Source organism: Lissotriton helveticus, chromosome 6 (assembly GCF_964261635.1).
Source record: "Lissotriton helveticus chromosome 6, aLisHel1.1, whole genome shotgun sequence".
NCBI lineage: Eukaryota > Metazoa > Chordata > Amphibia > Caudata > Salamandridae > Lissotriton > Lissotriton helveticus.
This window is the reverse complement of record NC_136067.1, coordinates 1,435,333,500-1,435,349,895: the sequence shown is the minus strand read 5'-3', so window position 1 is coordinate 1,435,349,895 and position 16,396 is coordinate 1,435,333,500. Positions and strand designations below refer to the sequence as shown.

General features: G+C 42.3%; 1 protein-coding gene across 1 annotated transcript in view; it reads left to right on the top strand.

Annotated features, from left to right (window-relative positions):
* The window catches only part of VNN1 (vanin 1), a 312,746-nt gene that overhangs the window by 89,706 nt on the left and 206,644 nt on the right, over window positions 1-16,396 (top strand). Inside the window, exon 3 of the mRNA XM_078649224.1 lies at window positions 15,585-15,777. Within this exon, the coding sequence (XP_078505350.1) occupies window positions 15,585-15,777 (193 nt within the window). The remainder of the gene's footprint in view (window positions 1-15,584; window positions 15,778-16,396) is intronic.

The following is a 16,396-nucleotide window of genomic DNA, read 5'->3' as shown; positions in this document are numbered from 1 at the left end:
CATTACCATTACCCTCTACAAAAATGGAATCATTCTGATCCAAGCCTCACCCAATAACCTCAATAAATTTGCTGATCTTTTCTCACTGCTTTGAAATCATGTACACAACTCGGATAAGGTATCCAACTCCCGCACCATAGGCCTTACGTCCTACCAGTCTACTTTGCCTATCAACCCGCCTACCCCCACCGCCACGGCTTCCATCACTGTTCATCCTACCCCCTCCACCATTTCCACTGACACTGGCCAGAGATCCTCCCCTACACTACTGATCACCCTCATCTAACGCCACCCACTAACCGCGAATCTGGCTCTTCCCCAAAAACTCCGACCTCAGCTCCAACCTGATCCTCACCTGACCCCCGTACGGATCAACCTAACCTCGACAGCTCGCACTCTACCCCCTCCAACAGAGTCGCCCCCAGACCCCTGCTCACCTCCCCGCCAACCATCTCCCATTACCGTGATCTGGTAACGCCTCCCAAGACACCCAAATTGACTCAAATAAACCCTTCTCCTCTGTCACCTCCATGTGCTACCGACACTGCTCCCGAACCCCCGCACCCCACCACTCCAGCACCCCAAGCCGTTACGGATCTCAAAAACGCGACAAATTTAACCCAAAGCATCCATAGATCCATCCTGGATCTTATGAACCTGCTTAGCCTCGCCAAACTCTCCCTCATCAACCTCAAAACACCCCAATCCTCCCCCCCCTAAGATCGCCCTCGACAACCTGATGTTGCCTCCATGTTCCCACTCTAAGTTCGCCGACCCTCTCATGCACCCTCTTCCGCTACCTCTAAGAAGTCTTCGCATGCGCAAACATCCCTGCCTCCTATCTGAGGTAGAATCCAGAGATCTTGCAATCACTTACAACTCCACCTCGGCTACCTCCTCTCACTCGGACCTCACGGGGGAAGAAATCCTAGCTATCCTCCAAGACCAAAACCCTGCCCAAGACTCCCCCTGTCCGCAAGATTCGAGTCCTAAACAGCACATATGCACAGTCTCCATCAACCACAACAGACCAGCTACGCTTCACAACAGAACTGTGGTTAAAAGCAACCTTGCGCCGGTGCTTCTATCCGCCCTGACCCCTGGCACTCCCCCTGAATCCCCTCTATCTGGCCTCTTAATTAACTGCCGTTCGGCAGTTAAACATGCCTCGGATATCGCTGACCTCATCCTGAATAAAAACATAGACCTAACTATACTAACCGAATCCTGGCTCAATGAATGCTCGGCCCTTGCCTCGACCTATTAGTCCCCCCTAACTACAACATTGCTAGGCTAGACAGGCTCTCCAACAAAAAAGGAGGAGGCATCGCCTGCATCTACCGATCCTCCCTCTCGGTCACGGAACTCCTAGCTGACTCCACTGAATCCTGCAAACACCTCGCCCTCTCCATTTCCAGCAACTCACTACTCCTTTGCAACTTGCACATCTTCTACCACCGCCCTGGCTCGAATTACTCTTTCACTGACCTCCTCTTGGATATCATCACAACAAAGATTCCCTCCAATACGAAATAAGTCTTCCTTGGTGACTTCAACCTACATTGGAATGACCCTAAAGACCCCACGTCAACGCTATCACAGACCTCCTGTCTGATCAAGCCCTGTCCCAAGCCTGCTCACTGCCTACTCACTCAAAAGGGGCCACCCTGGACTGGATCATCTCTAAAGAATCCGCAGTTAAACTTGTCTCCATAGACCCATTTGACTGGTTCGACCACCACACCATCTCCTTTGCCCTTCCAGGGACCCGCAAGTCAAAGACACCGCAGTCATTGATCCCCAAGCGCTGGATGAGAGACACTAAAAACCTTGACCGTATCAAATTGGAAGCACGCTGCAATTCCGTTCTCCCCCCCCTCGCATATTACTGCGGTCAGTGACCTCAATGATCATTACTCAGCATCCATATCGAACATCCTGGACAACCTGGCCCCTCTAAAACTAAAAAGGTCACAAATCAAAGACAGAATACCCTGGTTCTCCGATTCCCTCAACATGAAAAGGAGAACCCTAAGACAAGCTGAAAGAATCTGGAGACAGCACCCCTCTGCTGAGCACCTCAAACTTCTCCGCCAGGCAAGAAACTCTTACAACAAACACATCCTGAACTCAAAAAAAGAATACTTCAGATCGGAATTGGGGAATGCCAGAAACAGACCCCGCAAGCTCTTTGAGCTGATCAAACACCAATCTAATAAACTGGCTAAATCTCAGAAAGAATCCCCTAAATCACTAATTTCCTCGGAGGAATTCTCCTCTTTCTTTACTGATAAAACCAAGGCACTTGAAATTAAACTCAATACAGCTGATTACTCTCATTCCCTCCCTGACCTCCCCCCTTCTCTGCACTACCCACACTGGCCCCACCTAAAATCCAAGCTCACTGGACTGACTTTGAATACTACGACGAAGACTCCATCTCCAAAATCCTCTTTACCTTGAACCCCAATAACCACTTCAATGACCCTCTACCATCTAACTGCCTCACGGCGCTCACCCAAGCCATTATTCCCTGCTGGACCACAATAATCAACGCCTCATATCAACAGGGCTCCATCCCGGACCCCTTGAAAGCTGGTCAAGTCCTTCCTATCCTAAAAAAGCCATCGCTGGACCCCGCTTCCCCCGACAACTTCAGAACTATCTCCAATATCCCTCTGTTAGCTAAAGTGTTGGAAAAATGTGTCCAACAGAAACTAAGTCAGCACATCAATAACTTCCACCTATTGGACAACCTTCAATCTGGCTTCAGACCGGGGCACAGCACGGAAACCACTATGCTCCACATCGTGGATGATGCTCTCCAAGCCCTTGACCAAGGCAAAACCTGCCTTCGAATCCTCCTAGATCTATCCTCCGCCCTCAATACGGTCAACCATGATAAGCTACTCGAACGTCTTAATCTCAGGATGGGGCTCGATGGCGTTGTCCTAGAATGGCTTAGGTCCTTCCTTCATAACCGATCTCAAAGATTCCTCATAAATGGCAAACTTTCAGCTCCCACCCCAGTCACAGTAGGTGTCCCCCAAGGCTCAACCTTATCACCCACCCTCTTAAACCTTTATTTAGAGCCACTCACTGAAGTTCTCCGTACCGCCAACATCTCCTACCACATATACGCGGACGACACCCAAATATACATCAATATTTCATCACTTGAGGAGGTCATTACCTTGAACGAGACCCTGAAACTAACTGTCCAATGGCTTGCGGCTAACCAACTGAAACTTACTGCAAAGAAAACCAAATTCCTCCTGATCTCCCCCTCCAAAGCCAACCCTGAGATCAAGACTTGGATCAAAGCTATCACAGCCTTAAATTACCCGCCGACCATTGTGAACTCTGCCAAATCCCTGGGCATACTCCTCGACAGTAACTTGAGCATGCGTGACAACATCAACTCAATGGCTAAATCAGCCAGATTCCACCTGAGCTACTTGTGGAAGTTAAAACCCTTCATAGATGCTCTAGACTTAAAAATGGCAGTCCAAGCACTAGTCATATCGAGACTGGAATATGGGTGTTTCACCCTCACTGGTTGGCTCCTCTAAAAGCCTGCCTCAATGCGGCCGCAAGATTACTCACAGGCACCAGGAAATTTGACCACATTTCTCCACATCTGAAAGCACTAAACTGGCTCCCTATGGAAGCCAGAATACAACTGAAAATTGCTTGCATCACTCACAAGGCCCTCTACACAAACTCCCCTGCCTATCTGGCGCAGAAACTGGTGATGTCTGGAGGAACTAGGAACTCCCGGTCCGCTCAAAACTTCCTGCTCCAACCTGCTCGCTTTCAGAAAAAAAGAACCTACAATAGGGCATTCCCCGGAGCAGCACCAAGAATCTGGAACTCTCTCCCGCCTAACATCCGAAAAATCCCTTCACTATCACGTTTCAAGAAGGAGACCAAAACCTTTCTCATGGGCAAATTTCTAGGCTAATGACATGCTTGCATCTACCACAGTGTGCCTATTGAATACATAACTACTGCCTCCTCCGCGGCCTACCAAGTCACCCTGATACGTAATCGTGTGGCTTTTGTTTCTGTTTTTACTTGGACAACTATAACTGTATCCTATGCTCCTCAGCTACTCTATCCCTCCCCAAACTCTGTATATTTCTGCACTTGAGCTTATGTTGCTTTGTTATCTTGCTTTATTGCTTTGTTTACTGTGTAACTGTGTAAGCGCTCTGATACCCTCACGGGTCAAGTTCGCGCTCTATAAAACATTAAAATAAATAAATAAAAAAAATGTAAAATGTAAGTTGGGTAAGGACCCCAGTAGTACCTGGGACAACTTCTGGGGGGGCAGTAATTTGCTTTATGCATCGGAATGAGTATTACAATACAACATGTCTGTATGCCAATCTGCGATGTGAGGGAGTGTGCCCCTCATCCATCGTAATGCCGCCCTCCACTTAGCGAGTAGAAGTCCAATAGCCACCAATGGATGCAGAGTCTTATTTACTGAGAGATCCCATCCCAGGAGTGCCATTTTGGTATCAGGACCTAGATAGGCACTAATAAGTAGTCCCAGTTCCCGGAACACGTTTTCCCAGTAGGCATAAACCCCTGGGCATTGCCAGGCTAGATGCCAAAATCCTGCTCCCTCCAACCCGCATCTATGGCAACAGGAGGTCTCTGCTAATCTGTAGCGAAACTGGTGTTTGGGGGTACAGTACGCCCTTTGTAAACATTTTAAATGAATGAGTCTATGCCTTCCATTGAGAGAAACCAACCTGGTGCGGGCACAGCAGTAGAACCACTCTTTGTCACTTTGGGGAGTGCCCAAGTCAGGGTGCCATTACACCCTCAGCAAACTCTTCATGACCATTTCTTTGCAGCATCATTTAGTAAAATGTGTTGATGTATGCTAGTATTTTCCAAAAATATTCATATTGGAAAATCAGTATAACCAGTTTAAAAAACATCATGGGAATCATACAAATAAACAAGCATTGGCAAAGCCAGTGGGTCTGAAATTGGTGGTAAGGCTTTTGGTTTTGTCAATCTTGTTTTGGCAAGGTTTTGATAAAACCTTATTGGTGTGGGAGCTGCTGAGTCCTCGCCATTATAACAAATATTGGCAAAAGCAAAAATTGGTTTGGACTGAAAAAACACACATTGCCACAGTAGTTCCTGGCACTGAACAAAACTTTTTTGTGTGCTGATATGCTCCTTGTGAAACAGCAGAACATTGTCAGTCACAGTGAAGTCAGCCAACAGAGAGAGAGAGAGAGAGAGAGAGAGAGAGAGAGAGAGAGACAGAGTTTTAATAGGCACAAAAGGTCATGGTTAACGCCAGACTTAATTAGGGGCCAAAATAATAAAGAACGCCTCAAAAGTGCACCTATGGTATATGTCTTTGTATTAAGTCCACAATTATGGCTTTCCTGAATTCACAAAAATTTACAGAAATAGGCCAAGAAATAGTACTCCTAGAAAATTCCTGGGAACTGCATTTTAGCATGAGCAAATATGAATGTGTAGATTTTCTCAAGTATCCCGCATCTATGGCAACATGAGGTCCCTGCTAATCCGTAGCGAAACTGGCGTTCAGGGTACAGTACGCCCTATGTAAAAATTTTAAATGAATGAGTCTATGCCTTCCATTGAGGGAAACCGACCTGGCGCGCGCACAGCAGTAGAACCACTCTTTGTCACTTAGGGGAGTGCCCAAGTCACGGTGCCATTCCAACCTCACCCTCAGCAAACTCTTTGTTACCTTTGTTGATTGTAAAACTTTAGGTACCATTTCTTTGTAGCATCATTTAGTCAAACGTGTTGATGTATGCTAGCATTTTCCAAAAATATTCATATTTGAAATTCAGTATAACCAGTTTCAATAAGATAATGGGAATCATAAAAATAAACAAGCATTGGCAAATCCAGTGGGTCTGAAATTGGTGGTAAGGTTTTTGGTTTTGTCGTTCTTGTTTTGGCAAGGTTTTCGTAAAACCTTATTGGTGTGGGAGCTGCTGGGCCTCACCAATATAACAAATATTGGCAAAAGCAAAAATTGGTTTGGACTCAAAAAACACACATTGCCACAGTAGTTCTTGGCACTGAACAAAACTACATTGGGGTCGATTCTGTACCGGTAAAAAGCGCTCCGAATTGCCGTTCAGAGCGTTTTTCCCGTACGAATCGTACCCTGCAACATCTCATGTACGTACGACGAAGTACGATCCGTACCAGGAGCTGGACTCCGTACGAATCATACAGGGACCGTACAAATCCAATCCCCGTATGATTCTCCCTCGGAACCCGCTGTACGCGACATCTGTACGGTTCGCGGCTGCTTTTTCCGAACCGGCAAGTACGATTCGTGTTGGGTACGCACCGTACGACCCTTTTTCTACGGGAGCTGAAAACAGCCGTAAAAGCAGAGTTCGCCCCGAAACAGGTACAGAACGGCCCCCCCAGGTACGGTGCGTACCCCCCATGATCGCAGGGGTACGGTGCGTACCCCTGCGATCACGGGGTGTACGCACCGTACACCGCGATCTTGGGTTGTACGCACCGTACCCCATGTACACTGGGTGTACAGTGCGTACCCCATGTCCGCTGGGTGTACAATGCGTACCCCCCATGATCGCAGGAGTACGCACGGTACCCCTGCGATCATGGAGGGGTAAGCACCGTACGGAGTGTATGTGAATGTGCGCTTTTCCGTACGAATCACTCTTACATGACGTGGACCGTACGAATCGCGTCCTGATACCCCTGTCTGGATCGTACTCGTCGAGTCGTACGGTTTGTGTACGAGTCTTACGGAAACGGCTCCGGATGCGAATCATATGGACGAGAATTTTACCAGATCGGAATCGGCCCCTTTGTGTGCTGATATGTTCCTTGTAAAAGAACAGAATATTGCCAGTCACAGTGAAGTCAGCCAACAGAGAGAGAGCGAGAGAGAGAGAGAGAGAGAGAGAGAGAGAGAATTTTAATAAACACAAAAGGTCATGGTTAACGCCAGCCCAAATAATAAAGAACAGCTTAAAAGTGCGTCTTTTTATTAAGTGCACATTTATGGTTTTCCTGAATTCACAAAAATTTACAGAAATAGGCCAAGAAATAGTACTCCTAGAAAATACTTGTGAGCTGCATTTTAGCATGAGCAAATGTGAATGTGTAGATTTTCTCATGTGAAAATATCTTGAATGTTTGCTAGTTCACTTTCCCTCAATAACTTTTTTTCCAGCCCTTAAAGAAGTGTTATGTCTGCCATTGTCAGGAGTACATTTTCAACCTTTCTCAGTATGGGGAAAAATTATAGAAGAGTTGGTGAAAAGCCTTAAAACATGCAAGTTAGCCACTAGGTCTGGTTTTACCACCACTTGCAGTTTTAGGGGCCATGTTGCCAACAAATCTTTGTACACCTCCTTATATAGAGCTGGTTTGTATAAATTTGTACTCGTGCTGCTTTAGCGGCAAAGTCGAAGCCGGATAATATTAATAGTGACCTTGATGCAAGCCAAACAGGCACTCCGAAAATCCCACAAATGTTCAATTCTAAGGGAAAAGCAGCAGTAATAAGCGCTAAAGTACAGAGCGATAGAGTTTTGAGCGAAAAGAATGTGCCTGTTGACGACCTGGGTGGGATACATCCGGATAATGATCAAGATAAGACTTTGGTAGAGGCACTTGAAGAACTCGTAGCATCTTCATCAGCTGCCTTGACTACGCCAACTATTCTAACTATTCCACCCACACTCGATTCCTCCCTCACACTGTCCAAAACACAGAACACTGTTGTTTTTAGTATTAATGACGACGAGAGGGAGGTGGAAGGTGATGTGGAATCTGTCCATCCCGAGCTGAGGGGGCTGAATGTGATGGCGACCCCATTAGCAGTAAAGATAGTGAATTTTATTCACTTTCAGAGCATTCCGAAGGGTCCGGCTTAGAAGAAGAGGATTTAGAGGAGGACTTTGAAAACACAAGCAAAGAAATATCTGTTATCTCTACAGTCGAGGTGCAAGCAGTTAGGACCTGGAGTGAGGAAACCTCTGATGGTGACCCAACTGTAATAGATCAAGATCTAGAACAGGATCTAGCGGACTCTACTCAATTAACTAATCCTAGTTCTGGCTGTTCTAATCTAACACCAATAGACATTATATTGAAAGCCATCTCAGAACAACGACTGGAGGCCAAATCTGAGCACTTAAAAACTCATCATGCTTGTAAAAAACTCCAGTACACGGTGCGACGCCTAGTAAAATCATGTAATGACTTTACAGATAGAATGGTGGAAGCGGAAGGACGCATATCCTCATTAGAGGACCAAGTAACTAACATTAAAACTAGCCTCGACGAGTCTAAGGGGCAGAAAGAAGACGTGAATTCTAAACTGACCGATTTGGAAAATAGACTTCGTCGCAATAACTTGAGAATTTTGGGTGTTCCAGAAGGAAGCGAGGGACAAGATGTACGACAGTTTGTGGTGGAACTTTTTGAAGAAGCCTTTCCTGATGTTAAAAACTGGCAATGGTCTCAGGAGATTCAGAGGGCGCATTGCTTTCCTTTTCGAAAACAAACAACACGAGACACCCAAACTAAACAATACCCTCGAGCTATCTTGATATCCCTGAACAATTTCCTGGCAAGACAAAAATTATATGATCTGGCAAGACATGATAGGAAACGTTCTGGGAAGGGTATAGAGTTTTTTGTGCGTCCTGATTATTGCCATACTACTGTGGAGAATCGTTGGAGAATGCGTCAACTGATCGATCCTTTTCAAAAAAAGGGGGCTCAAGCTTTCCTGTTGCAACCATGTACTTTAAAGATTGTAAATAAGGGTCAAAATAGATTTTTCACCTCAGAAGCTCTAGCAAAAGCGTATCTGAATACACTAGCATGAGGAGTACGATTTGAGTTCTGGATATTAGTTGTTTTGTTTGCTAAACTCATGCTTTTCTATTGTTTTAGAGTTATGGTTACGCCCAAACATTTGTGGTGTCCTCACATACATCACCGGGGCAATAGGCCCCTTTGCCTTAATGTTGGGGGAGGGTCACGGGGGGGGATGGTGTGTGGGGGTTTGGGGGGAAAGACACAGGGGGTGTGCTGGGGGGAAAAAAAGGGGGGAAAAATTCAGTCAAGGTCATAGAATATTGTGTTGAAATAAACTGTCTTTCTTTTGCTGATGCAATGGTACAATGGTATAATGTAATTTTTGTAATGAATTTAAGTATTTGTCATGGCGAGCTGTAACTTACGAATGTGCTCATTCAATGTATGTGGCCTTAACAATGTGCATAAACGTAAGCGTGTGATGCATGAAATTCGCCTAATACAACCTGATATAATATGTATTCAAGAAACGCATATACCATGGGCAAAAAGACAAGTCCTGAATGAGCTTGGGTTTATTGTGTTGGCTTCCTCTCAACAATCTACCATGAACAGAGGCGTGGCAATATTGGGACGACGATCTGTAATTGCAACTGGGAAAACTAAAGTAGATAGCTTAGGACGCTGGGCAATCGTGGAATGTGTTATAAGTAATGTTGCTACTACAATCTGTACAGTATATGGCTCCAATATTGATGACGCTGCAGTGATAGAATTTCTAAATGTAGAATTAGCTCTTTGGAGTACCCCATTATTTTTATTGGGGGACTTCAATATTCATGGGGAGCTGAATATTTGGAATCCTAAATTCACTAGATATATAGGCAGGAAACCCAAGGTATTTCAGGCGCTACGTCAACTTCTATATCAGCATGGCTTGATTGATGGGTGGCCTGTCGCAAATCCGAGGGATCCTGGCTTTACTTTTTTTTCTTCTCCGCACAAGAAATTTGTGCGAATTGATTATATTTTCATACCCAGACATATGGCACAAGGATCTTGTATGGTAGTCAGGCTGCGCATCACATCAGATCATGCTCCAATTGTTATAGATATACCTGTACTCAACACCCAACAAAGTCAAAGATCTTTTACTTTTAATAAGAAACTTTTATTAGATGAAAAATATGTGAAACAAGTAACAGATTGGGCCCAGCAATACTTTGAGCTGAACAGAGGTTCTACATCTCATGCAATGATATGGGACTGCTTCAAGGCAGGACTACGTGGCGAAACTTGCAGTTATGAATGGAGTTTGCAACAGAAAAAGAAAAATACAATGACACAATTAATTCAAGAATTAATAAATGCAGAACAAGATCTAATGCATGATATTAGATTACATCAAGATAGCGCAATTTCTCAAGATAAAGTTGCGAAGTATAAAGCTAAGATAAATGGGGCTTGGAGTCAGGATATAGCACAGCAATACAAGGCTTTTCGTGCAGAAAGGTATGAATATGGGGAAAATGTGGGCAGATGTCTAGCTCAAAGAATGCGGGGGAGACAGTCTATACAGCGTATAATCTCAATAGAAAATAATCAGGGTATTCGAGTTGAAACATCCGAAGGGATCTTACAGGTTTTCTATGAATATTATACAAACCTTTATATCCAAGAAAATTTCTCATCTGATCAACTTGATCAATATATAGATAAACTCGAATTGTCACAATTAGACTCAGCACAGCAGGAACAACTAGAGCTTCCAATCACAATTGAGGAATTAGAGAATTCTCTGAAAGAACTGGCCCTGGGGAAAGCCTGTGGCCCTGATAAACTCCCGCTAGAAATTTATCAAATACTATTCCCCATAATCAAGAATGCTTGCAACATTCTTAGAAGCCCAAAATGGCTATCCACCGCCATCATGGGCAAATGCAAGCATAGTTATATTTCGTAAAAAGATAAACCTTCGCATTTACCCGGGTCATATCGCCCTATCTCACTTATAAACGCCGATGCGAAGCTATATTCCAAAATCTTTGCTAATCGACTAAGCCAAATTGTTCCACCTTTAGTCTCTGAACAACAGCACAGCTTTCTCCCAGATCGCGGCACGATTACTCATATACATAGGGTTATTGCAACATTAGATTATGCTACCGCAAATCATTTGGATGTTGGGTTGGTGTTTTTAGACGCAGAGAAAACGTTCGATCGCGTTTCATGGGTATTTTTATGGGCGATCTTGGAGAAAATGGGATTCGGACGACGGTTTATATCCGCTTTACAAATCATGTACAGACATCCAAGGGCTAAGATATGTATTTCGGGGCAAGAGTCAAAGGCAGTTAAAATCACGCGGGGTACACGGCAGGGGTGTCCCTGCTCACCTCTTCTATTTGCTATGTATATAGAACCATTATTAAAGGCACTAATGTCATCCCAACATATACAGTCTATGGTTTTGCCTGGAGGTAATATACGTGTGTTAGCGTACGCTGACGACATTGCAGTAATAACATCTGACCCGGAGTCTGCATTAATCGAAATAGAAAATCTGACTCGTGAATTTGGCAATGTGTCAGGGTATAAACTCAATATCCAGAAGACACAGGTTGTATGTTCAGCAGGACTATGCACCAATGATAGTAGAGTCACTATAGAGGCCAAATACTTAGGTATTAAAATTAGATTGCTACCTCAACAGTTAGTTACGGTAAATTGGTCAGATATACTAATTTCAGTCAAAAGTCAATTAGAGAAAATTGAATGCTTACATTTATCACTGGTTGGGAGACGTAATGTCCTAAAAAGGACTATTCTACCGAAAGTTCTATATTATTTTCGCGCAATACCATTGGAGATATCCAAATTACAATTGAGCAAATTGCAGTCTATAACTGATCGTTTTCTATGGGGTTGGAAGTCCTCGCGGAGAGCATCTAAATACATGACATTACCAATCTTAAGTGGGGGTTGGGGAGTTCCGAATTTTGCATTATATTATTTGTCATGTTTAATGCAAAATATTAAATATTTTTCAATAGGTGGGACTCCACCTATATTTGAAAGCCCTGATATCTACTCTCTTTAACTTGGCCCACAATCCCGGCAAATGTTGCTTCGGTTTTTAGAACCAAGCTACTATAAAAAAACGAGATTCAAACTTATAATGTCCGCCTTTAAAGGATGGCGAGTTATACGGAAGCTTATTTCATTAAGACGTATTAATTTTTACACTCCATGTAATTCTATAGAATTGCCTCCATTGATATTCAGGGATCGTATTATGGGTATATGGCGGGAAAAAGGTATAACAACCATTGGTGACATGGTTACAAATGGCACATTTGTTGTATTCCAGGAGTTAAAAGAGGAGTATATTCTCTCCCAACATGATTTTTTTAAATATCTACAAATACGGAATTTTATCTTTACACATCCAAATATTGTACCACTTTGTCATAATGAATTTATGGAAATACTAAAAAAAACAACACGCATAGGGATTATATACAACTATCTCCTAAATCTACAGCAGGACGATATGGAACAGCAGGAATTAAAATGGTGCACGAGACTAGGCACATCTGTAGTACCTTTTCACGAATCAATATGTATGGCCGATAAAATTATTTTATCTGCCAACCTATATTCACAACACTACAAAACTTTATTTAATCTGTACCATACACCACTTAAAATGTTAAAATGGAGCAGCGGCAACAATGGGAAATGCTATAGATGTCAATGTGATCTAGCAGATATAATGCAAATTTTTTCAGACTGCCCTATATTAAAACCGTTTTTTGTATCCATAGAAACTTTACTAGCACATATCACAAAATGCGATGTAAAAATCTCAAGAGAGATGATTATTTTTGGTTTATCAAATGATAATGAAGTGTTTTCAGGTTATCAAGAAAATAGATATATTATATTCATGGCTATGGCTGTAGCTCGCCTTTGTATATCATCAATGTGGTTAAAACGTGAAGCACCTACATATGAAATGTGGCGAGCAAAGTTTTATAATATTTTTTATTTAGAATTTAATCTATATCGCATTAAATCAATTGTGAAAAGGCGTAGAGGCTACAAAATTTGGAAGACTTTGATAGAATATTTGGATCATCAGTGAATATTATTCCTGCTATCAAATGAGTTAATCAGTATATCAGCTATTTATTTTAAGTTAAAATATTTTATTGTTTATCTGTTGATTTATTAATTCTGAAAATGCAAATTTTTATATGCTGTCTGGGATTTGATATAATCTTTGTGTATGTTTATTTTCTGGTATATATGGCCTTGAACTGAATCAATAAAAAAAAATAAAAAAAACATGCAAGTTAGTAGGTTTGCACATCCTCAAAAGGGCATTTCCTGGAACTATTGCTTACCATTACCTTCAACCCCTGTATGTAGACCTTTGGAAATGTTGCGAAATTCACGGAATTGCTATTATTCAATCCTTACTATGGAATGAGCCCTGGCATAATCTGAATGGCTATACCAGAGCTCTTAAATAATGAAATTTCTGATATAATTGGTTGTTGCATTACATGGCACAAAAAGAATAAGTGGATTTTGTTACAGGACAAGTAGATTTACGAAGCATCCTGCCCCATGGACAAGTAGATATTTCATTAAATTCCACACCCCTGGAGTGGGATGATGTGGTGAAGAGAAATGGCATAATGTGAGGACACTTGGTGTTGGCTGATCTTTTATAAATTGGTTGTGGTGCTCTGTCAGGTGTTAGGCATGGAGTATTGTTATATGCCACAGTAAAATGCTATATGATGGGATGATGGATTGTGTTTGAGATGTGTAATCTGTATGTTATGAGGCATGGTATGGTTCCATTGTATGCATTGCCATTTGATGATTGGTTTTATTTAGTACCATTATCATACTATAAAGTGCTATTTTGCTCCATTTCCTGGAGTCATTGCTGTTTTTTCGAGGAGCAGAAAGATTTTTAGCACTGCCTGCAAACACAATAATTTTATTAACAGTGCACAACCCAGTACTATATAAGAGGGCATTGGAAACGTGGCAATGGAGGACCAAATTATGCAGCGGGTCCACTAAAGTTGAAAAACGAAATATTGTTTGACAGTAATATTTCATCCTGAGTAACGTTCACAAAAATATTGTCACATTGGGTGTACATTTTCAATTATTAACTCCTATTGGCCTATATTTTTGTAGGCAATATTTAAGACACAATATTTGTATTGGAGCATATTCGTATCATAATATCCTGTACCACACCTTTTCACACCTTAATACTGTCCTGGAAAAAGTTTCACCTCAATAAAATCACTTTAACACTTCAGATCACCAGTGTGCAACTCAAAGGTGACCTACCAATCTTTTCATGTGGTCTGCCTTTGTATGGCAAGTTCTGTGCCACTTTTGTTTAAGTAGCGCTTGTTTATGATAAACTATGAATTCTTTGATTAAATCTGCAAATTATACAGCAGGTGATAGATTATGTAGCAAGAGCAGTAAATCTAAAATCATGCAGAAAACCATGTGACTGCGAAAAGAATTTTAATGGTCACGAGTATAAATCCTTGTGGTAATTAACTCAATGTTGCGAATTCTCATCATCCAGGCACTATTACTATCAGGCTTAAAATTCTGGAAAATTAATTTATATAAATTCTCCTGTAGCGTTTTACTAACCCATATGCTGCTTGCTGGAAACTCCTAAGGTCTGGAAGAGTGATGCAGTGTAGAAAGGTAGGAAGCAGTAACATGACAGAAGGACATTTGTTCATTTGACCATTTAAATATGTGAATGCTGAAGTGGGATTTTGGTAAAACTCTTTAATACCAGTAAGTAAAAGTGCATTCTGTATCAATTGTGAAATGCTATGTGACGTTATGGTGAAAGAGATTTGTGTAGCGCAGCATTGCCACTGGTGTAAACTCACATCGCTATCGGGTACGGGAACCCTCGCACCCAGGAAGTAGATTTTAGGGGCATATTACCAACGATTAGCGATATTTATTGCTAACGAGGCTTAGCAACAAATTTTTTATCGCTAAGCATCGCCGTAAATTATCGCAAAGATAACTTGCTATTAGCAAGGTTTATCTCAGAAGTGATAAAAATCCTTGCGCTAACTGCCAAATGAGAGATTATTGCTGGAAAACCAACGACAATCTCTCGAAGTTTGGCGTTAGCTTGATGATAGGGGCTCACAAACTTAGCCATGATATCCACCTTCAATAGGATATCATGGCTAAGTCAGGAAAATACCAGGTGTAAAAAAAGCAGCGCTAACCGCGGTTAGCGCTGCTTTTTTATCACTAACAGGGTTAGCGAAATCCTTATTTTTCTCTGGAACGCCCCCTTTGCATCTCATTAGAGATGCAAAGGGGAAGCGTAGAAAAAAAGGGTGCTAACATGCGAATTTGCGTGTTAGCACCCTGTTGCTGATAGGGAGATCATTTTATCTCTGCTTTCTTGGCTTTTAAAGCCAAAAAAAGCGGAGATAAATCCCTTGATAATATGCCCCTTAGTGATTTATATGTATACGATTTATATGTAAATGATGTGGAATATAATGCGTATTCCTGTTATCAATATTTGTTTTGCAAATGTAATTTATAATAACTTGTGATACTTATTTTGTAATATGATTGTTACTGTGCATTTTGTTTTTTAATTATTTACAAGTACATTTTCTTGCGAGTCTTTTTTAAATCTTTTTTTTCTTCTCTCTGTGAGTTAGGTTCGGCCCGGCTCCAGTTCAGGAAAGACTTAGCTGCCTGGCAAGAGTCAATTCCATATATATTGTAGCAAACATTGGCGACAAAAAGTCCTGCAAACCTGGCGATACGATGTGCCCCCCAGATGGCCATTATCAGTATAATACCAATGTCGTTTTTGATGCCGAGGGGAAACTCGTGGCACGTTACCACAAGGTGAGGGAGATGCGCCTTCAACTGATGTTCATAACTTTGGTCATACTGTATGTGCACCATGGCCCATGCAAGTGATACAGAAATTAATTTTGAGGTAAAGCTTGATGCAACACCAGGATACCTCACTGTTGTGTTGACTGATACATTTTCTGTCAGGCTAACCATCTCTTCTCTGAACATTGTATTACACCAAGGCCACTAGAATAAATGCAGGAATGAAGGGCCAAATTCAGTGTGAGGGTTGATAAAATTATGCAGCATGAAAGTGACATACAGCGCATACTTCAAAATATGTGAAAATATTAATATACTATATTATATATATTTCATACTATATCTATACTAATATAATAAAGAGAGAGCCCAAACCTTTGAGGCGGGTAATCTCAGGAACCACAGCACCAATCACGACACCCAATACAGCGTTGGAAAGGGCAGTTGCAGCAGAAGGACATAGGCTATGCAGACGCCCACCATATACATTTAAAAGGTAAAAGAACCGTGCCAGCAAAGTAGTCCCTTGTGGGCGTGTCTGCGTTGTGCTGTGGGCGTGTGCTGGGGGCGTGACAAACGCTGGGGGCGTGTGGTACGTTCCGCCCTTCATGCCATGTCTCATATC